General features: G+C 43.7%; 1 protein-coding gene across 1 annotated transcript in view; it reads left to right on the top strand.

Annotated features, from left to right (window-relative positions):
• ISX (intestine specific homeobox) overlaps positions 1–17818 on the top strand; it is a 23945-nt gene extending 6127 nt beyond the window's left edge. Inside the window, exons 3-5 of the mRNA XM_027871408.1 lie at positions 11962–12113; positions 13390–13506; positions 17588–17818. Of these exons, the coding sequence (XP_027727209.1) occupies positions 11962–12113; positions 13390–13506; positions 17588–17818 (500 nt within the window). The remainder of the gene's footprint in view (positions 1–11961; positions 12114–13389; positions 13507–17587) is intronic.
• The last annotated feature ends 1902 nt before the right edge of the window (positions 17819–19720 follow it).

The following is a 19720-nucleotide window of genomic DNA, read 5'->3' as shown; positions in this document are numbered from 1 at the left end:
AGATAGATAGATAGATAGATAGATAGATAGATAGATAGATAGATAGAGCAAGCATACTAGGAATAGATCTGAGCAAGAGAAATGTTGGTCTATAATTAGGTGGCCTAATCACCTGTGTAAATTGTGTATTTCTTATGATCGATGTGCTAAACGGCTCAGGCTTAATTAAGCTTTGCTGACTCTCCCCCTTTGAAGGCCCACTGGAGTGTGATGACACAGCTCTCACAATTAATAAAAGTACAGGAGAAACTCAGAAGGAGGCATTTCCCTGCTGGCATCTCTCTCCTTCTTCCCTTCCTCCCACTACAGCTCCTCTGCTCCACACAGACACATGTAGATGCACATTTCAACCCCCCCTTGCTTCTCTTTGAATGGGCTGGGTTTTGACAGAGTGGAAGATAAGTAGGCCATACAGTGAATAAAGTGATGGGCTTGGAGTCAGGAAGACCTGAATTCAAATCCAGCTTTAGATACTTAATAGCTGGGCAAGTTATTTAACCACTCTGCGCTTCAGTTTCCTCATCTGCAAAATGGAGATAATAATAGCACCTCCCAGGCTGTTGTGAGGTTCAAATAAGATATCAGTATATTCTAAACCTTCTAAACCAACAACCTACACTGGCTATGGACTCCCTGACATGGTAGAGAGAGGCCTAGATGGGGGAGGTCGTGGCTTAACCCATGAGAAGGTCTTACTGTTTGAAGGAATTTTTGGAGAAGTCACCTGATCATTAAGCAACTATCTAACCTTGGATGAAGCACTTCCTCATTATGTCCCCTCACCCCTCCCAGCTCTGACATTCCCTGTTTTAAGGCCCCTCCCAGTTCTGACACTCCCTGTTCTAAGGCCCTTCCCAGCTCTGACATTCCCTGTTCTAAGGCCCCTCCCAGTTCTGACATTCCCTGTTCTAAGGCCCCTCCCAGTTCTGACATCCCCTGTGCTAAGGCCCCTCCCAGTTCTGACATCCCCTGTTCTAAGGCCCCTCCCAGCCCTGACATCCCCTGTGCTAAGGCCCCTCTCAACTCTGACATCCCCTGTTATAAGGCCCCTCCCAGCCCTGACATCCCTTGTGCTAAGGTCCCTCCCAGTTCTGACATTCCCTGTTCTAAGGTCCCTCCCAGCCCTGACATCCCCTGTGCTAAAGTCCCTCCCAGTTCTGACATTCCCTGTTCTAAGGTCCCTCCCAGCCCTGACATCCCCTGTTCTAAGGCCCCTCCCAGCCCTGACATTCCCTGTTCCAGGGCCCCTCCCAGCTCTGACATTCCCTGTTCTAAGGCCCCTCCCAATTCTGACACTCCCTGTTCTAAGGCCCCTCCCAATTCTGACATTCCCTGTTCTAAGGCCCCTCCCAGCCCTGACACTCCCTGTTCTAAGGCCCCCCCCAGCCCCGACATTCCCTGTTCCAGGGCCCCTCCCAGCTCTGACATTGTATGTACTATGGTCTTCTCCCGGTTCTATCATTCTTTATTCTATGAAGACTCAACTCCCAGTAGAGCTTTTCCAGGTCACACCGATTTGTTCTCTCACTAAACTCATCTTTCACTTCTTATTTACACTTGTACCCTTCAAAATTTGGTTATATCCAATCTTATTCTGTAATGTATTTCTTACATGCACATCTTGCACATAGTAAGCCCCTAACAAGAAAGAATTGTTTTATTTAATGTACTTGTACCCTCAGCAGCTAGAACAGTGTCTAGTGCAGAAGAGTCCATTAATAAATGTTTGTCGATTGACTTGTAGATTGGTTGAGGCTTAGGGACAGGCAGAATCTGACCTTTACAACTTCTTTTCTTTCTCAGTTGGAATAGTGGAAAGAGAGCTGGATTTAGAGTCAAAGACCTTGGGTTTGAATCCTGGCTCTGCTATCCTTTATTCCCTGTGTCATTTGGCTTTTCTGAGCCTCAGCTTCTGCATCTATTAAATGGGAAGATTGGGCTAGCTAATCCCTAAGGTTTCCTCTCATCCTGAAGGGGTGATCTGGTAGAATGTCAGGGCTGGGAGAGACATTAAAACTCACCATGTCAGTGCTGAGATAGACCTTAGAAAACGAAGGGGGCTGAACTAGGTGGTACCCTTTCTGGCTCCAAAATCCTCTGAGACTGCTTCTTACATTTGCCTCACATCAAAGACCAGCACAAAAACAGCAACAGTCATTTGTTTGATTGATGGATTAATTAATGATGCCACTTACTCTGATCAATCCCAATTAGTCTGGCTACCCAGTCACTCCCTTAAGAGCCACACCACAAGTTATGACTATATAATAAACTGATGCTTTGGGGATACCTCCTTCATACATGAATGCTGATAGAATGCGTAGTAAAGCATATTTTCAGTTCCAAAAAAAAATCCTAATTAAGAGGAAAAGTGTGGGTACTTCTGCTATTGGCCATGACTAGGAGAAGCCTGACTGTTTCAACCATAAGGCTTTAAAACCAAGGGACAGCTGCTGATTTGACGACAGCATGTCTTAACTAGAGGCAAAATTCCCAAGAGCAGAGAATTAGCATCTTGAGTGCTAAGTTTCAACAGTCTAGTTGGACTCAACAGTTATTAACACCTTCTGGGTACAAGGCATTGGGCTTAGGCCTGGGGATAGAGATGCAAAAGTGAACCAATCCCTGCCCTCAAGGAGCTAACATTCAGTTGGAGTTTACATATTACATATTACAACCAAAAAATCTGGATTTAAGTTTTAACCCCCACTTACTAGCCATGCGACTTAACTTCTCTGAGCCTCAGTTTCCTCATCAATAAAAATAAAAAGGAATAATACCTGTATACTACCTATATCACAGGCACAGAACGAGAAAACTAATCTCAATGAAAATGGAAATATCTTCATTAGCTCTAAAGTAAGACATGACTTCATGTAAGTCTTTAAGAACAAGCAGGCAACCTCACTCCCTTCTTCCCAAACTTGGGGTCCATGAGCATGGAACATTACATCTTCCTCAGATTCAACTGATCTGATTATTTTGCCTTTTTTGATTTTGCTTTTTTTAAATTTTTTGCTTTTTTGGTGAGGCAATCGGGGTTAAGTGACTTGCCCAGGGTCACATAACCATTTTGTCTTTTTTTTAATTCTTTGTTACAGGGGTCTATGAGTCTCTTGGAAAGGGAAGGGGGGAAAGATACAAGGTGTCCCAAAAGTCTTAGTGTGGTTTTAAGCTTTAATAGCTTTAAGTTTTCAGCTTTGATAACTTTATGTTTTAGGCTTTAAGCTTTAATAGCTTTAAAGTAAGAGGATTTCACATAGTAAGTTTCTTTGAGAACAAAATGACAACCTCCCTGTCTTCTCCGCAAAGCTGGAATCTATGGGCATGGCACACTGCATATTTAAAGCTTTAATAGCTTTAAGTTTTAAGCTTTAGTAACTTTTTATTTCAGGCTTTCAGCTTTAATAGCTTTAAGTTTTAAGCTTTCATAGCTTTAAGTTTTAAGCTTTAGTAACTTTTTATTTTAGGCTTTCAGCTTTAATAGCTTTAAGTTTTAAGCTTTAATAGCTTTAAAGTTAGAGATGACTTCAGATAATAAGTCTCTTTAAGAAAAAAATGACAACCTCCCTCCCTTCTTTGCAAAGTTGGGATCTATGGACATGGAACACTGAATATTTAAAGCTTTAATATCATTAAGTTTTAAGCTTTAATAACTTTATAGTAAGCCATGACTTCATGTAATAAGTCTCTTTAAGAATAAGAGGACAACCTCTCTCCCTTCTCTGAAAAGCTGCAGTCTATGGGCATGGAACACAGTATCTTTAAAGTTTTAATAGCCTTAATTTTAAAATTTTAATACCTTAAAATTTTACTAAGATTTGGGGGACATCCTATATTTGGAAATGAGAGTAATATAAAAACCAAAGATGTTAATTTTTAGAAAAGATATTGGCAGTTCTGAAATAAGGGTAAAGGGTTGTCAGGGAGAGATACCAAATCCAGTTTTCTCATCAAAAGAGTTAACATATGTAATGCATTTTGCAAACTTTAAAGCACTATATGAATACTATCATCATCATCATCATCATCATCATCATCATCATTATCATCATTATTAAAGGTGAACCACCTCCTAATTGTTTGCCCTTGTGAGTACAGAGACTCTAATCAGTGCTGCCAAGAAATAAGGCCAGGATTCTTCAGTATAAATAGAAGGGTCCAAGGCACCGGTCTTGATTGAAAGGCCTTCAGGGGATCACAAACAGATTAATAGCAAAGCGGAAGGAGAGCAGGCAGAGAGTAAGAGCAAAGACAGACCATGAAATCTTGTTTCCACAACAGAAGTGATGGGGCTTGGTTGATTAGATGGGGATGAGAGCAGCCACTTCAGCTCTCTAGCCAGCAAACTTTATCTTTAACCCTTATAATGTCTCTCAGTGTACTTTTGCTCAGAAATGGTCCTTAAGGTAAGGCCATAGGTAAGGAGTTTTAACCCATTAATCTCCACTTGTCTTGAAATAGAATCTTGAAATTGTCACATGTCAGCACGGGAAAGGACCTCAGAGGTCATCTAAACCAATTCTCTAATTTTACAGAGAAATAAGCTGAAGATGAGAGGGAGAGTGACTTGTTCTGGGTCCCACAGGGAGTCAGTGGCAGGGTGGAAACCAACCCCCAGGACATCTGGCTCTTAGCCCATAGCACTCTCCACAGTCAACATGAACTAGTCAATCAATATTTACTGAGTGCCTGTCTGCCCTTCCCCCCCATTCATATAGTTGGACTTATGTTCTCTTCAGTATAGACCTGTTTCATGACCTCTGACTATTGACTCCTGTGACTTCCTTTAAGTCCCAACTAAAACCCCACCTTCATCAGGAAGCCTTCCCCAATCCCTCTTAACGCCAGTGCCTTCCCTCTGTTAATTATTTCCTATTTATCTGGTACATCACTCGCTTTGTATATATTTGTTTGCATCTAATCTCTCCCATTAGATTGTAAGTTCCTTGAGAGCAGGAACTGTCTTTGACTCTTTTCATATCCCCAGCACTTAGCACAGTGTCTGGGCATAGCAAGTGCTTAATAAATGTTTGTTGATTGGTCAATCGATTGATTGCTTGATATACTGTTGATTATAGAAGTTCCTGCATCTGATGGAGACTTGGAATGATGTTATTGTCTCCCTGCCTCCCTGAATTGGGTCTTGAATGCTGCCTGCCCATTTTGCCTAAAGAAGCCAGGTCTTGGAGAAAGAGAAAGTCATTAGGAAGAGGGTTTGAAAGAGTGAAGTAATAATGTTAGAACTAACCTCAGAGACGACAAACTTCCCAGGAAACAGAGAGTTATAAATGGCGTTAATATGGTGATTTATGACTTAGAAAATATATGAGCATTGATCACAGCACTTTATATGCTTTATTTCATTTGATCCTCCCAATACCCCTAGGAGGTAAGATCTAAAAACCCTTAGATGAGCAAACTAAAACTCAGGGAAGTAATTGGTCCTTGGTCACACAGCTTGTACATATTAGAGACAGGATTCAGGTCTCTCCTTACTTCCAAAGTAGTATGACTAGTGATGAGGTTGAGAAGTCCAGAGAAGTGAAGTGAATGAGGCCAGAGAGCGTCAAGAAATGGTAGTCTGAAATCCTAGAGCCCCATCCAGCCCAATTCCCCACCTAGTGTAGGACTCCCTTCCCAGTTGGTAGGTATCCAGTCTCCCCTCAGGATGGTGGCAGTAAACACAGGGGACAGAAGCTGGTGACTTGTGAGGACACTATACTGGTTGAAAGACAGGATGGTGTTAACCAGCCTAGGAAAGGGCTTTGAATATATTCATGAGTTAATTACCCTCTACTGAAATTTCAGATCTTTTCCATGCTCCTCAACCTCTTGTGCCCTTCCCTAACTCCAAACAAATGACTCCAACTCTAACTATGAGGAGATGACTGAAGCCATGGGAATGACAGAGAATGACTTAAATATAAGGGACTCCAGAGGACATCTAGTCTAAACATCCACCCTCAGCTACACCACAAAAATTCCAGCTGGTTGATCCATCTTCTCTTCCTCCCTTCTTATCTCAGAGAAAGAAGTAGCTCTCCTTCTTGCTAAGGCTGAACCCTCTACCTGGAATTTGGACCCCACTCCCTTCTTTCTTTTCTAAGCCATTGAACGCTTAATCACCCCCCCTTCAATCTGTTCCTCCCTCCTTATCTCTCTTGAAAGATCTTTATCATCTCCCCTCCCAAAAAAAACAGTTCCCATTATAGATGAATTGAATTCTGTCAAGAATAGCACCATTTCCCCATCTCCCAGGCTTAACTTCCTGTTGTCAGCCCTGATTTATCTCTCTATCCTTTTTCCCACTATATGTTCCTGCTGACTTTTTCTTCAGATTGTTGTTGTTAAGTTATTTTTTAAGTCAAGTCTGACTCTCCATGACCCCATTTGGGATTTTCTTCACAGAAATACTGAAGTGGTTTGCCATTTCTGTCTCCAGAAGGAAACTAAGGCAAAAAGGGTTAAGTGACTTGCCCAGGGTCACACAACTAGTATATGCCTGAGGCCAGATTTGGACTCAGAAAGTTGAGTCTTTCTGGTCCCAAGCCCAGTGTTCTATCCACTCTGTCACCTAGCTTGCTTCAGAACATTCCCTCAATTAATCCTATTCCTTGTAATCCCACTGTCACTAACCTAATCCAGGCTCTCATCGCCTTAGAGTTGAACTGATCTTATAGTCTTCTGATTGGTTTCCTTTCCTCTAACCTCTCCCATGCCTATAAGTCTGAGTATACAAACCTCTTCTTTCATTAGGTCTTAGTAGGATAGAACCTTAGAGAGCCTCTGGTCCAACACAATTTTCAATAAATCATGATGGCTCCCTGTTGCTTACAGAACTAAGACTCAATTTCCTCATCTCTAAAGGAAGGGAAAGAGGGTAGACTGGATGGATGACCTTGAGGGTACTTTCAGTTGTAACATTCAATTATACTATGAATCATGAGTCTCAAAAACTCCAAATGGCCAGAGTCACCTCGGGCAGCCCTGGGATTCAAAACCAGGTCCTACGAGTCCAAATTCTGCCCTCTATCCATTGTACCATGCCCTCAGATCTATACTAACTCTGTAGGACCTTGAGCAAACAGTTTCCCTTCTCTGGGCCTCAGTCTCCTTTTCTCTGTAAAATGAGGGTGTTGGCTTGGGTGATCTCAAGAGGCCCTTCCAGGTCTAGGTCTGTGATCCTAGGTCCCAGGCCTCAATACACGCTGCTCTCTGTGTGTGACCAAACCTGCTGCTGTGTCTCTTTAAAGATGAAGAACCCAGAAAGCTTTCTTCTCTCTTTTTTTCTCCTGGAAGGTCTGCCAACCAGCAGGCCAGGCCCACCATGTGGCATGTACCACAGCATGCCCTTCCCCTTCCCCCCTGCCTTGATAAAGGAATGTCTCTGGCACACTTCAAAGGGCCTTGGAATTTTCCAGCTTTTATAAAGAGAAAAACTTTGTGAACAAATAGATATTCAAGTCCCCCGGTGACTCATTCAAAGCCAGAGTCATAATTCTTCCATTCTCTGACTTTGTTTTTCTCCCCCCACACATGGTTGGTCTTTGGCTCAGGGTGTTTTTTCTCAAAGGGGAGATCACACAGGAACTGAAAAATCCTGAGTTGTTTAGGCAAAAAAAAAAAAAGAAAAGAAAAGAAAAGAAAGGTTCCCTTCTCTAGTGGAGGGTAAGAAGAGTCTATAGCATATTTGAATGGAAATGTGTGTTTATAGCAGTTGTAACTAAGGTGGGACAATCAAGGCTTTTCCCCAGGGTGCCAACCTGAAGGAGTACTTCCCTCCATCATGGTCTAGAGATCAATCTCTCTCTGCCTCCTGGTCCTATGCTGGAATGCCCTAAGCAGGGCACCACCACCCAGGCTGAAATAGCTAAAGTTTTCTGGAGGAGCAAGCTTTCCTCTCAAAAATCCCTACTCCCAGTACAATTACCTCTGGAATCTGATTGTCTTCTGACACACTGGTCCCTCAATATGAGTGTTTTTTTTTTCTTCCTGGTTGGGATATGCTGCTTTCAGCCTTAGGACACACAATTCTCTCTGAGCAGAATGTCCCAAAGAAGGTCTGTCCCTATTCTCCCCACCCTCAAACATCCAATCACAGCCACCAGGCTGGGGACAAGTCCCCACGTCTATTTCTCTCCTTCCCTGACCCCCTCACTCTCGTCAGCTACAAAACCTTCCCAACCCGATTTCACACTGCTCTTCTCCCCACACCACAAGAACCAGCCAAATGACCTATTGGCTATTGCCAGAATTCCAGCCTCTGGGACTTTGCTTATGACCACAAGGTACACCCTCCTGACCTCCACCTCCTAATATCAGCAGCTATGTTCAAACCTTAGCCCTGGAGAAAGACCTTTCCACATCCCTCTGGCAGTTAACTTTGATTCTTTCCTCAAATTATCTTGGGTTTACTTGTCAATTCACTGCTACATCACCCAGGAGAATGCAAACTCCTTAAGAGCAGGGACTTTTTTTTCTTTGTACCTCAGCACCTTACCCACAGCTTTTACACCCACCAGGCACTTAATAAACATTTAAACATCAAACTTAGCCTCCACCAATGTACAAAATGGCGGCTACCATTCTCCTTTACTGCCTTCTTAGAATATTGAAGTAACCTTGGATTCTTAAAGGCTTTGCCACCATAGTTCAGTCACTTAAAGGCCTTTCCACTCTGGAAGGCTCAGTGGTACCCTGGGTGTCTAGTGTCCAAGACCAGCTTACTTATGTTGAGAGAGACTCATCACCAAAAGGTTGGCTACTGGGTGACAAATTTGGCTCCAAGAAATCAAGGACTAAGGCATGGAAGATTTTTCATCTGTTTGAAGAGAGGGAATGTACATGCCAAGGAAAAACATATTTGCACATATACACACATACACATACACATATGTACACATTTACATGTGTATATACATGTGTGTTATATGTATATATATAAATATATAAGTATATCTATGTATTTTTCAAATAAATTCAATATATCTATAGACAGATATATCTATGAACACTATAGATATAGATTAGATATAGACATAGAAGATATAGATGTATGATATGGATATAAGTATGGGTATAAATATAGATAAAACAGATCCTTACTGTATTCAGGTACGTGTAGACATGAAAGGGATTAGGAAGGTTGGATAAGGCCCAGTTCATTCATTCAGTCCATTCAACAAGCATTTATTAAACACTTTCAGTGTTCCAGGCTCATGCTAAGTGCTAGAAAAAAAAATGGTAAAGCCTGTCTGCCTTTAAGGAGCTTACATTCTATGGGAGAGAAACAATATAAACACCAATAAAGCAGTATCATTGTTTTTTAGTGAGACAGTAAGGTTAAGTGACTTGCCCAGGGTCATACAAGTAGTGAGTGTCTGAGGCCAGATTTGAACTCTTCCTGACTTCAGGCCCGGCGCTCTATCCACTGCACCACTGTGCCACCAAATAGCATGAGACAGGGCCTCTAAAGTGAGGGAAGCACCATTCTGGGGAGATAATAAGAAGGCAAGTCAGACCGAGGGTTTTGGGGAAGCCAAGAGTACCAGTCCCCCAGCAGGGCTTTCCTGCCCTCAGGGGCCCATGCCTATGAACAGCAGATGAACTTAAGGCTTCAAAGCCTCCCTCTAGGAAAAGATCAGCTCTCTGTCCTCCGTGTCACCATGCTGAGCTCTGAGAGGCCACAGAAAGACTGATGGGTTTGGAGTCAAATACGACTCTGCCATCTGCTACCTGGGAGACCCTGGGCAAGCTCCTGGGGCCCTGTCTGGATCTCAGCTTCCTCCTTCATCAGATTAGAGGGCTGGGCTAGATGGCTTCTGAGGTCCCTTCCCACAATCCAGAGCTGTGGTCTTGTGAGTCTAACTGTGTGACCTTGGACAAGTCACTTGAGTCAATCTCAGGGCCTTGATTTTCTCTTCTAAAAAACTGAAGGAGGTGGGGGAGGAGGAGGAGTGGATGGTTTCTGCAAATCTCTCCAGCTCTGCATCAATGATCCTAGATCCACTGTGGGAGATGCCTCCCCTCCCCCAGCAGCCCTCAGCAGAGACCATCCATCATCAGCCAGCCTGCTCCTAGGAACATTTTGTCTGAAGCCAGACTAGCTGCCTTCCTTTCACACTCTGGTCCCTGCCAGCTCTGGGAACCCTCTGCTTCGCAGCTGGGGGCTAGGAGCTCAGCCTGGCTAAATCAGCAGTCCCTTCAGGTGGTCAATTCCACACCTCTGACTCATAAATTTCATTTGACCAAAAGCCTACTTTTGGCTGCCTTCCTCCAAGTTTATTTACAGAAACAACTTCTCCATATGTATTTTTTTCTCACTTCTCGCCCCCCACCCCCGAACAAGTTTCACCATGGAGCCCTGGGCAACATGACCTTCAAGTTCCTTCATTTGTGAAGCCAAGTGCCAGATGGTTTTCTGGACAGTCACGTTTCCTAAACAGGCATGCAAGGAGAGATGGGGGAGGTGAGAGAAAGTCTCTGCTCCCTTTGAGTCAAATCCAAGGAGAAAAAATACACAGAGACTCTCAATTATTCTAGGATTAGCTAACTAGTCAGGAAGTCAGAAGCAATGATCCACCTCCCTCTGGGTGTGGAAACCCCAGTGGTGACAAAGATACAAGATACAATATGGTCCTTGTCTTAGAAAACCTTGCCCTCTTGCTGGTTACTGCTGATGCTAGCAAGCTCACTGGAGACTCTACCAGAGAATGGGAATGGAAGGACAAGTTTGGAATGCCAGAGCTGGGATGGCCTGAGAACACAAAATATCTGAGACCGGAGGGATATTAGAATGAGGGATATCAGAACAGAGGGACTTTAGGATGGAAAATGTCAGAGACCAGAGAGAATTTAGAGCACAAAATGTCAGTGACTGGAGGGAGCTTAGGACGTGAAATGGCTGAGCTGGGTGGGGCTTTAGAATATGAAACAGCAGAGCTGGGGGGAACGTTAGAATATGTCACATTAGATAGAACTGGAATTAGATAGAATTAGAACACTAGAGCTCAAAGGGACTTGGGACATAGAATGTAAGAACTGGGAGGAACCTTAGAACAAGGAAGGTTAGAATATTGAATGTTATGAGTCAAAGGGCCCTTGGAATATCAGAATGAGAAAAATGGAAGAAAAAGTATTTTAGCATTTGAAGGCAGCAGGGGTCACTTAATCTAATCCCAGCATGTTGAAGGTGAGAAATCTGAGGCCCAGAAGAGTTAGGTCATTTGTCCAACATCACCTGAAAAGGAAAAACTAGAACCCAGGTCTCTGCTCCAGTCCCTCCAGGACTCTTTCCATCATGCTGCCTTGTAAATAAAAGTAAATAAAAGCCAAACTAGGTCATTTTGCTCCTCTGTAGGTTAATCTTCCCAAAAATTTGGAGCAGGTTGATTAACGTAGTGTTCCTAGAAGTTTAATCACCAAAACGTATAAAGCACCTACTCTGTGCTACGCTGTGCCAGGCATTGGGAGAGGGGAAATAAGCATAAACAAATGAGGCCTGGCCCCTACTCTTATGGAATTTGCTGCCTAGTAGAGAGGATGATCCATTTGCAGAGATAAGTAGAACACAGATTCAGAGATGATGAGATTACAATATCAAGTGGAAGGGGTGAGTTTGGTAATCCAGTGAAGGAAGTCATGGAAACTTTCATGGAGGTGGCGTTTGAAGGCTGAAGCACAAACAATGATGGTGGGAGGATTATATTAGGGCAGCAGAGCTTAGTTAAGTTTGATCAGAGCATAACAAGTATGAAGGAGAGTAATGGAAAGGAAAATGAATACCCAAGTGCAGAGGGCCTTAAATGCCAAGACCAAACCAAAGATTTCTGCTTTTAGCCTGTAGCCAATGGAACAACGTCAAAGGGTCTTGAAGGACCATCCTAATGACAGTGTGGGGAAGCAGGGAAAGTGAGGGGAAAAGGAATGCTATTAAAGGAGACCTTCTTTATCAAACAGAGGAGAGGAAAGGCAAGAGAAGAGTCCGCACCACGTTCACCACGGAGCAGCTCCAGGAGCTGGAGAGGACTTTCCAGTTCACCCACTACCCAGACATCCACGTCCGCAATCAACTGGCGGCCAAGATCAACCTTCCAGAGGCCAGAATACAGGTGAGTGCCACATCTGCCCCCACACCCAAATTTCAAAGGTGCTTGGACTACTTCTGAGGGCATTTGGCCAATGTTTCAGGGCCTCAGTTTCCTCCTCTGTAAGATGAGGGGATTGAATAATATGGCCTCTGAGGTCCTTGCTGGTTCTAGATCTATGATCCCATGACCCAGATTTGAACCCTGGCTCTGCCAAGTATACCTGGGAACCTTGGAGAAAGCACTTAACTTCTTTGGGCCTCAGTTTTCTCATCTGTAAAATGAGAGGGTTGAAGGCTATGGCAGTGGTAAGCCTTGGGGGCAAACTCATACGGAAGTCCCCTGATCCCTAAGGCCATATTCTTCCATGGTAGCATAGAGCTTGCACAAGATCACGTCTCCAGGTTTGTTCTTTCCATCACACGTGCTCTGTCTCTGGAAGATCAGTCCATTGTCCATGCTTCCTACTAGGCTAAGCTGCCATCATCCTGATCACACTCCCAGTACTAACGCAACACGAGTTTTCCAGAAAAACCCAAGGTCAAACCCAAGCTTCCTACTCATACTCTCTCAGCCAAGAACATAGATCAGAGGATTAAGCTAGAAGGTGTCCTAGAGGTCAGCTAGTCCAACCCCTTCATTTTCCAAAAGAGGACCAGACTCAAGGAAAGGAAGTGATTTGGTTAAGGTCCCATAGAAATCCCACCCAGAGGTGAGACTTGAAGCCGGGGCTTCTTCCACAGCTTCCTGAGATAAAACAGTTGCTGTTTTTCATAGCATCACAGGATTCAGAGTTGGGAGGGAACTCAGACGCCAGCTACTCCAAACCACATCTGAAAAAAAGATTCCCTCTACAACGGTCCCAACAAATGGTCATTGTATCTGGGCTTAATCACCTGCGGCGATGGATGACCCACTCCCTCCTGAGGCAGCTTGCACAAATAAGACGGTGTTCTGCCCTTTTCAGATCTCATCTGGAGCTTTGTGTTGGTTTGGGAAGGATGTTGATAAGGTGGAGAGCATTCAAAGGGGTATGATTGGAAGAGGGGGGATGAAAGACCTTGACTTTATGCCACAAGAAGCTCAGTTGGGAGAAGCAGGGATGTTAAGCCACAATGTGGGAATAACAATAATTGTGCCATGTACCTCACAGAGTGGTTTGAGGATCCAGTGAGATAATGTACGTAAAGTGTTCTGGAGCCATAAGATGATGTCTGAATGCCAGTCGGCAAGAGAGTGATGAAGGTTTTATTCTATCCCCTTTCTCTTATTGTCTCTCTCCTGTCCTCATTCCCCCTAGATCTGGTTCCAGAATCAGCGGGCCAAGTGGAGGAAACATGAAAAACTTAGCAGTTTCAGGAACCTTCAGACCCTGACAGATACGGATGTCATCCCAGCACCAAAGTCGGACATGTCTGTGAGTGGCAGATGGGGCCCGGACAGGAATGACAGTGAAGAGGATGAGGGGCTCCGAGATGGGAAGGCTGACCTACTTGGAAGCACCTCCCCCCATCCCAGGGTGAAAATGAGGCATTGTGGCATGGCATGGTGACAACATCCAAGCAAGTTATCAGGAGCCTGGAGCTCTATTCTTAGCTTCAGTGCTAGTGACATCACCATGGGCAAATCCTGTTCTTCTCATACCTAAAATAGGGGTGGGAGAGGCTGGACAGACCACAGCAAATCAATCAACCAATGAGACTTTCCAGATTCCCCCAGTTGTTAGTAGCCACTCATCCCACCATCACTATTTATTTTGTTTTTTATTTATCTGTCTAATTTGTTTTTATTTATTTATGCTTTACCCCCACCCAGTAGAAACCTCCCACCTTTGACATTTTCTGTTCTAAGGTTCTTACCTAATCTGACATTCCCCTTTCTAAGGCTCTTCCCAGTTCTAACAGTCTGTTCTAAGAAACCTCCCACCTCTGGCATTATCTGTTCTAAGGTCCTTCCTAGTTCTGACCATGTTCTAAAGCCCCTCTCAACGCTGACAGCTGTTCTAATGTCCTTCCCAATTCTGACATTCCATGTCCTAAGACCCCTTCCAGTTCCAGTATTCTCTAAAACCCTTCTCAGCTCTGATATTCCATGTTCTAAGGTCCCTGCAGTTCCCAAATTTTCTGTCTTAAGGGCCCTTTCAGCTCTGACCTTTTCTGTCCTAAGGTCTCATCCCCCTCTCCCACTCCTTCTGTTTTCCCCCCAGCCCCTCTTCTCAACAGCTTCAGATCTACTTTAACCCCTCCTTTCAACCCAAGTCAAGTACATCCCCAGATTTTTTTCCTAAGCCACCCCTTCTTGTCCATGGCCCAGCCTTACTTTGACTCTTGTCAGTCTGTCTAATCTGCCCTCCTCCCCTCCTTCATCCCTTTGATGTCCGTGAGGAGTCCTCCAAGGCCTCACTGGGAAGCCTGCCTTAGTCAAGAAGTCTGTATACCTGCGCTCTAGCAATGGCCCCATTACTAAACACCTACCTAACTTTAGTCATCTCACTGATCAATGTCTCAGTTTCCATCACCTGTCAAATGGGAAGGGGGTACCAATCATAGATTCATAGATTGTTAGAGCTCAGCAGAACCTTAGAGTTCATTTTTAAAATCCTTCTTTTTAAAATGGGAAAATCAAGACCCAGAGCCATTGAGAAATTTCACACCCCTCATGAATGGCCAAGCTGGGAAGCAAACCCAAGAATCCAGATGCCTGGTCCTGGGGTCTGTCTCCCTACCTCAGGGACAGTTGTGAGATCAAATGGAAAAAGCAACATCAAAGTGCTTCAAAAAGTTAGAGAATCTCTATGCACATAAAGGATTGGCATTAATGCTACCCCTTTGCCCCACATCAAAGCCATCGCCTGTATTTTGATCCAAAGGGCATTCCTATGGTTCACAGGTCCAGAAAGAACGGAGCTTCTCCCTGGCCCCCTGGCTCTTCACCACCTTTCTACTGGTCGCAGTTTAAGTCCAATAATCAGCTAATGTCCATTAATGATCCGTAAATGAATAGGCTGAGTCCACAATGACACCATAGACCTTGACCTAATGGTTTCTTAATATAATTTGTTCTCATTAGGGATGCAGCACAGCAGAAGAATGGTCTTTTATAAGACTCCCCGAAATTATCCTGAGAGACAGAAAGAAAATTGAAGTTTCCCAGACTCAACCAATTCTCTTTTGATGCGCTAAGCACCCCAATTAAAAAAGAAGTAGTGGGAAGGTGGAAAAATAGACTGATTTGGGGTCCATTTGGCATTGGGGCCACATTGAACCTTTCTGAGCCTCATTTTCCATATCTGTAAAAATGAGGGAATTGAACTACATGGTCAAGGGTGTCCTTTCCAGCTCTAAACCTAAGATCCTAAGATCCTAACAAAAAAAAGTGTCCATTAAAGTAAAAATCCCCTTCTCTCTGACACACCATTTAATTAACCTTAGAGCCTCTAATAAATAGGACAGTCTTCAGCTAAATAAGCTTATCATTACATTCAGTTCATTATATTTCAAATCAAAAAATATTTTATTGTTGCCTGCTAAGAGGAGAAGGGGGAGGGATATTCAAGGTACCCCCACATTAAGGACTCGGGACAAGGGACCAGTGAAGGAAACAGAATGGGAGCTCCTGGAAAGTCAGGGGAAGAAACAGGGGAGTGAGCTGTCTGTGAAATGGAGGGAGTTGCTTATAGGAAGCAAACTAAAGGATGCAGACCCGATTCCCCCCCCCCTCAAAAAAAGGCCGTTGAATTTAAAGACTGGCAGGGGCAAAAGCCTTGTTGGAGAGGATTAATGACCACACGTAAGAAAGGAAATACAGCTATTGCAGGTTGTCAAAGCCAGTACAAATGAGCATTCTCCCACATGCAACTAACCCTTACATGCTAATAGTTCCCAGAGAAGACAGCAGCATTCAGTTAAATGAACACATTGTGTTGTTGTAGACAAAAACTGCCAAAAGAGCTACAATCTACTAATTTGCTGCTGCTGCTACTATCACTATTACTACTACTACTACTACTACTACTACTACTACTTACTACTACTATTACTATTATTATTACTACTGCTACTACTACTATTACTATTATTATTACTACTACTACTACTATTACCATTATTATTACTACTACTGCTACCACTGCTGCTACTACTACTATTGCTATTTTTTTTATTAAAGGGGCCATCCCTTGACTCACTTCTTAAAGAGGCCTATTCAGTGAATGGACTTTGCCTCACTCAAAGTGAGAAACTGAAAAGACCTTAGCTTAAAAGGGCCAACATCTCCCACTGCATCCTGACCCTTCTCCAGTCGTCCTGATAAATATCTGGCCACTGGACCCAGATGGCTCTGGAAAAGAAAGTGAGGGGCAGCTAGGCGGCACAGTGGATAGAGCACCGGCCCTGAAGTAAGGAGGACCTGAGTTCAAATCCAGCCTCAGACCAAACACTTGACACACTTACTAGCTGTGTGACCCTGGGCAAGTCACTTAACCCCAATTGCCTAAAAAAAAAAAAAGAAAGAAAAAAAAAAGAAAGTGAGGCTGGTGACCTTGCACAGTCCTCCCTCACTCAAATTAAAATCATGTTATCATCTCCCCGATGTCATGGTCCTCATCAAGAATGAAGGACAAACACAACAACAACGAAAACAACTGCCACTACTACCATTACTCCCTCTGCTACTACTATTACTCCCCTACTACTACTACTACTACTACTACTACTACCACTACCACTACTACTACTATTACTACTATATCACTACTACTACTACTACTACTACTACCATTACTACCACTGCCACTACTAATACTACTACCACCACCACCACTAATAAGAATAATAAGTAATAATGATAATAGCTAGCATTTATATAGTACCTACTATGTGCCAGGCACTGGGCTAAATGCTTTACAAATATTACCTCATTTGATCCCCATTTTATAGATGAGGAAACTGAAGCAAATAGAGGTTTAATGGCTTGCCCAGGATCACACAGCTAATAAATGCCTGAGGCTGGATTTGATCTCAGGTCTTCCTGATTCTAGGCCCAGTGCTCTCCCCACTATGCCACTATTCAATAATGACATTAGACTTAAAGACAGAAGACCCTGGTGTTGGGATTCCAGCTCTAATGCTTATGGAATTGTATGAATATGAACAAGTCAACATTCAACCTCTGTTAGATGCCCCTGGTGATGGGGAGCCCCCCTCTTTAGGCTACCCATTCCCCACTGGACCACTCAAATGGGAAGGAGGATTTTCCTGGCAACTAGGCTAAATTTGCTCTTTATAATCTCCTCCTGTCTTTCTTGGTCCAGTCTTCTGGAGCCATGCAGAATAAGTAGATGGAAGTTTACAGCTCCTGGGAAAACCAAGTCTTTGAAACAACCATGTATTATTCACAATTATTAATCAGTAGAGTGAGGTCTTTGGGATAGCCCGTGGTCAAGCACATGCTAGAGTAAACTCCATGAGCTAATTTTCTCTTTTCTCTTCTTGAAACAGGGATCCAGCCTGACACCCAGGGTGCTCCCCAGCCTAGTATATCCAATTGGATACCATTTTCCCATCTCAGAACAGCTGGTCTCTGCCTGGTTTCCTCCCTACTTCATGCCCAATCCATGGAACATGCTGTCTTTCCCCAGCCCTCATCTGCGTCTGGAATGTGTTCCCACATGCAGCATTCCTTCCCCCCAACACCCTGAATGGGGCAATATCTGTGCCGGTTTCACATAGGAGAAGAAAGATCCCTCTCTGGGCTGACATCTACAGCGGCATTGCCAAGCAGCGGGCGAGGTGAACCAGATAGGACCCTAGGAGGAAGACAACTGAGCCCATTTACACAACATGAGTCTGACAGCTTTGAAAATCACCAGCCTCCTCCCCAAAACCACCACCTCAAAGCCTAGGAAGATGGCTTGGGACATCCCTTGGAGAAGTTATAGGTGGGCCCTTGGACAGAGAAGATTCTCAGAATAATAGTCCCATTATCTTTGGTGTTGTGAGTAGAAAGCCAGCCTCTGAGAAAGGAAAACCCAGGTTCAAGACCAAGCTCTCACACATACTGACTGTGTGACCCTGGGCACGTCAGTTAATTTCTCAATGTTCCAGGTAACTCTCTGCTGGATTGCAGAGAAGGTACTCATCTACATGTTAGAGGGATTTCCTTACTGGGCAGTCCCTACACCAATGAAATCACAAGTCTCATTTTTTAAAAATATTTTTAAAAAATCAATGTTTCCCTCCACTGTCCTAGACAAAGAAGCTAACTTGTTCTAACTTCTGTCCTTTGTGATAAAGCAAAAGGCTCAAGATGAGAAAGCACAAGAAAAGTTCAATCCCCAAAGAGAAGTTAATCCCCCCACCCTCCTCTACCCCAATGGTACATTTCACAAGGCCACAACAAGGGCTTCCTGAGGTGAAGTCAAGAATGTCCTTTGGACAAAGTGTGACTTAATGAATGTTTTATTCCATCCAGAAATATGGTCTCTAACCAGAATAAAAGGAGTGGAGGTAGATTGATTTGAGACTTGAGTCTTCCCAGTGGGACACTCCATTGGCCCAGATGGTGATCTTATGCTAGGAATGCTCCTGATATTTTAGTGGAAAAGCACCTGGGGTCTGCCATGAGACTTCTAAGTAATTAACAAAGTAATGCTTCCAGAAGTGGACTATTTTCAGGAGGGAGAAGTACGCCTCCAGAGAGGAAATGGATCTTACCCATCGTCCTCATCAGCTCATCTGGCTTGTGTTTACAGGACTCATAGCTGATGCTTTCTTTTTAAGCTATAAATTATTGGTCACAGTCCATCCCTGGGCAGAAGGACATCCCAGGTATTGGCTCCCACCTACACATATGCACCTTCATGGAAAAGATGGAAGGTGTGGTCTAAGTGGCCATCGCCCCTCTTCAGCAGTTAAATGAATTCACTTGATTCCCTGACTCAGTTCCTCCACAAATGAGCAGAGCAAAATGGAGTAGTAACTAGGAATCAAGAGACCCTGAATGGAACCTGGGCCCTGCAACCAACTCCCTATGACCCGTTGGGCAAGTCATTTCTTTTCTCCAGCTTCAGTTTCCTCATCTGCATAATGGGGTAATGGTATGTACCTCTCAGGGGTGCTATGAAGGTCAGATATAAAAGTGTTTTGCAAACTATAAAGTGCTTTGTGAAAATGAGACACTGAATGATTATACTGAACCACTTTGACTCCCTTCTAAGACAATGGAGGAATGGACAGCTTTGTCTACCCAAACAGCTCTCTGTGGAAAGAATTGTCAGTGCAAGAGACCTGGGTTCTAATCTGGACTCTGTCACTGCCTCTGTGTGGCCCTAGACAAGGCATCACATGTCTCTGGGCCTCCGTTTCTTTATCTAGTGGTTAGATTCTAGCCAATGGGGACAGAAGTCCTTGCCCTATCCTACCTACCTCATAGGAATGTTGCAAGACTCAAATGAATGGATAAATGGGTAGATGGATGAATAAATGAATTAAAGACCTCTATAAATGATATTATTGCTATTGTTGTTGTTATTAATATTTGTGTTATTATTATTTGAAGTGTTTATTGTTGTCTGGTTATGGCGGTCATCACACTACAACAGATTCAAAAAAACAGATGGAGGCATTAGAGTA

Source organism: Vombatus ursinus, unplaced genomic scaffold (assembly GCF_900497805.2).
Source record: "Vombatus ursinus unplaced genomic scaffold, bare-nosed wombat genome assembly UNPS02003292.1, whole genome shotgun sequence".
Classification (NCBI taxonomy): domain Eukaryota; kingdom Metazoa; phylum Chordata; class Mammalia; order Diprotodontia; family Vombatidae; genus Vombatus; species Vombatus ursinus.
Note: the sequence above shows the minus strand (reverse complement) of the source record. Positions and strands in the feature narration are given on the sequence as shown.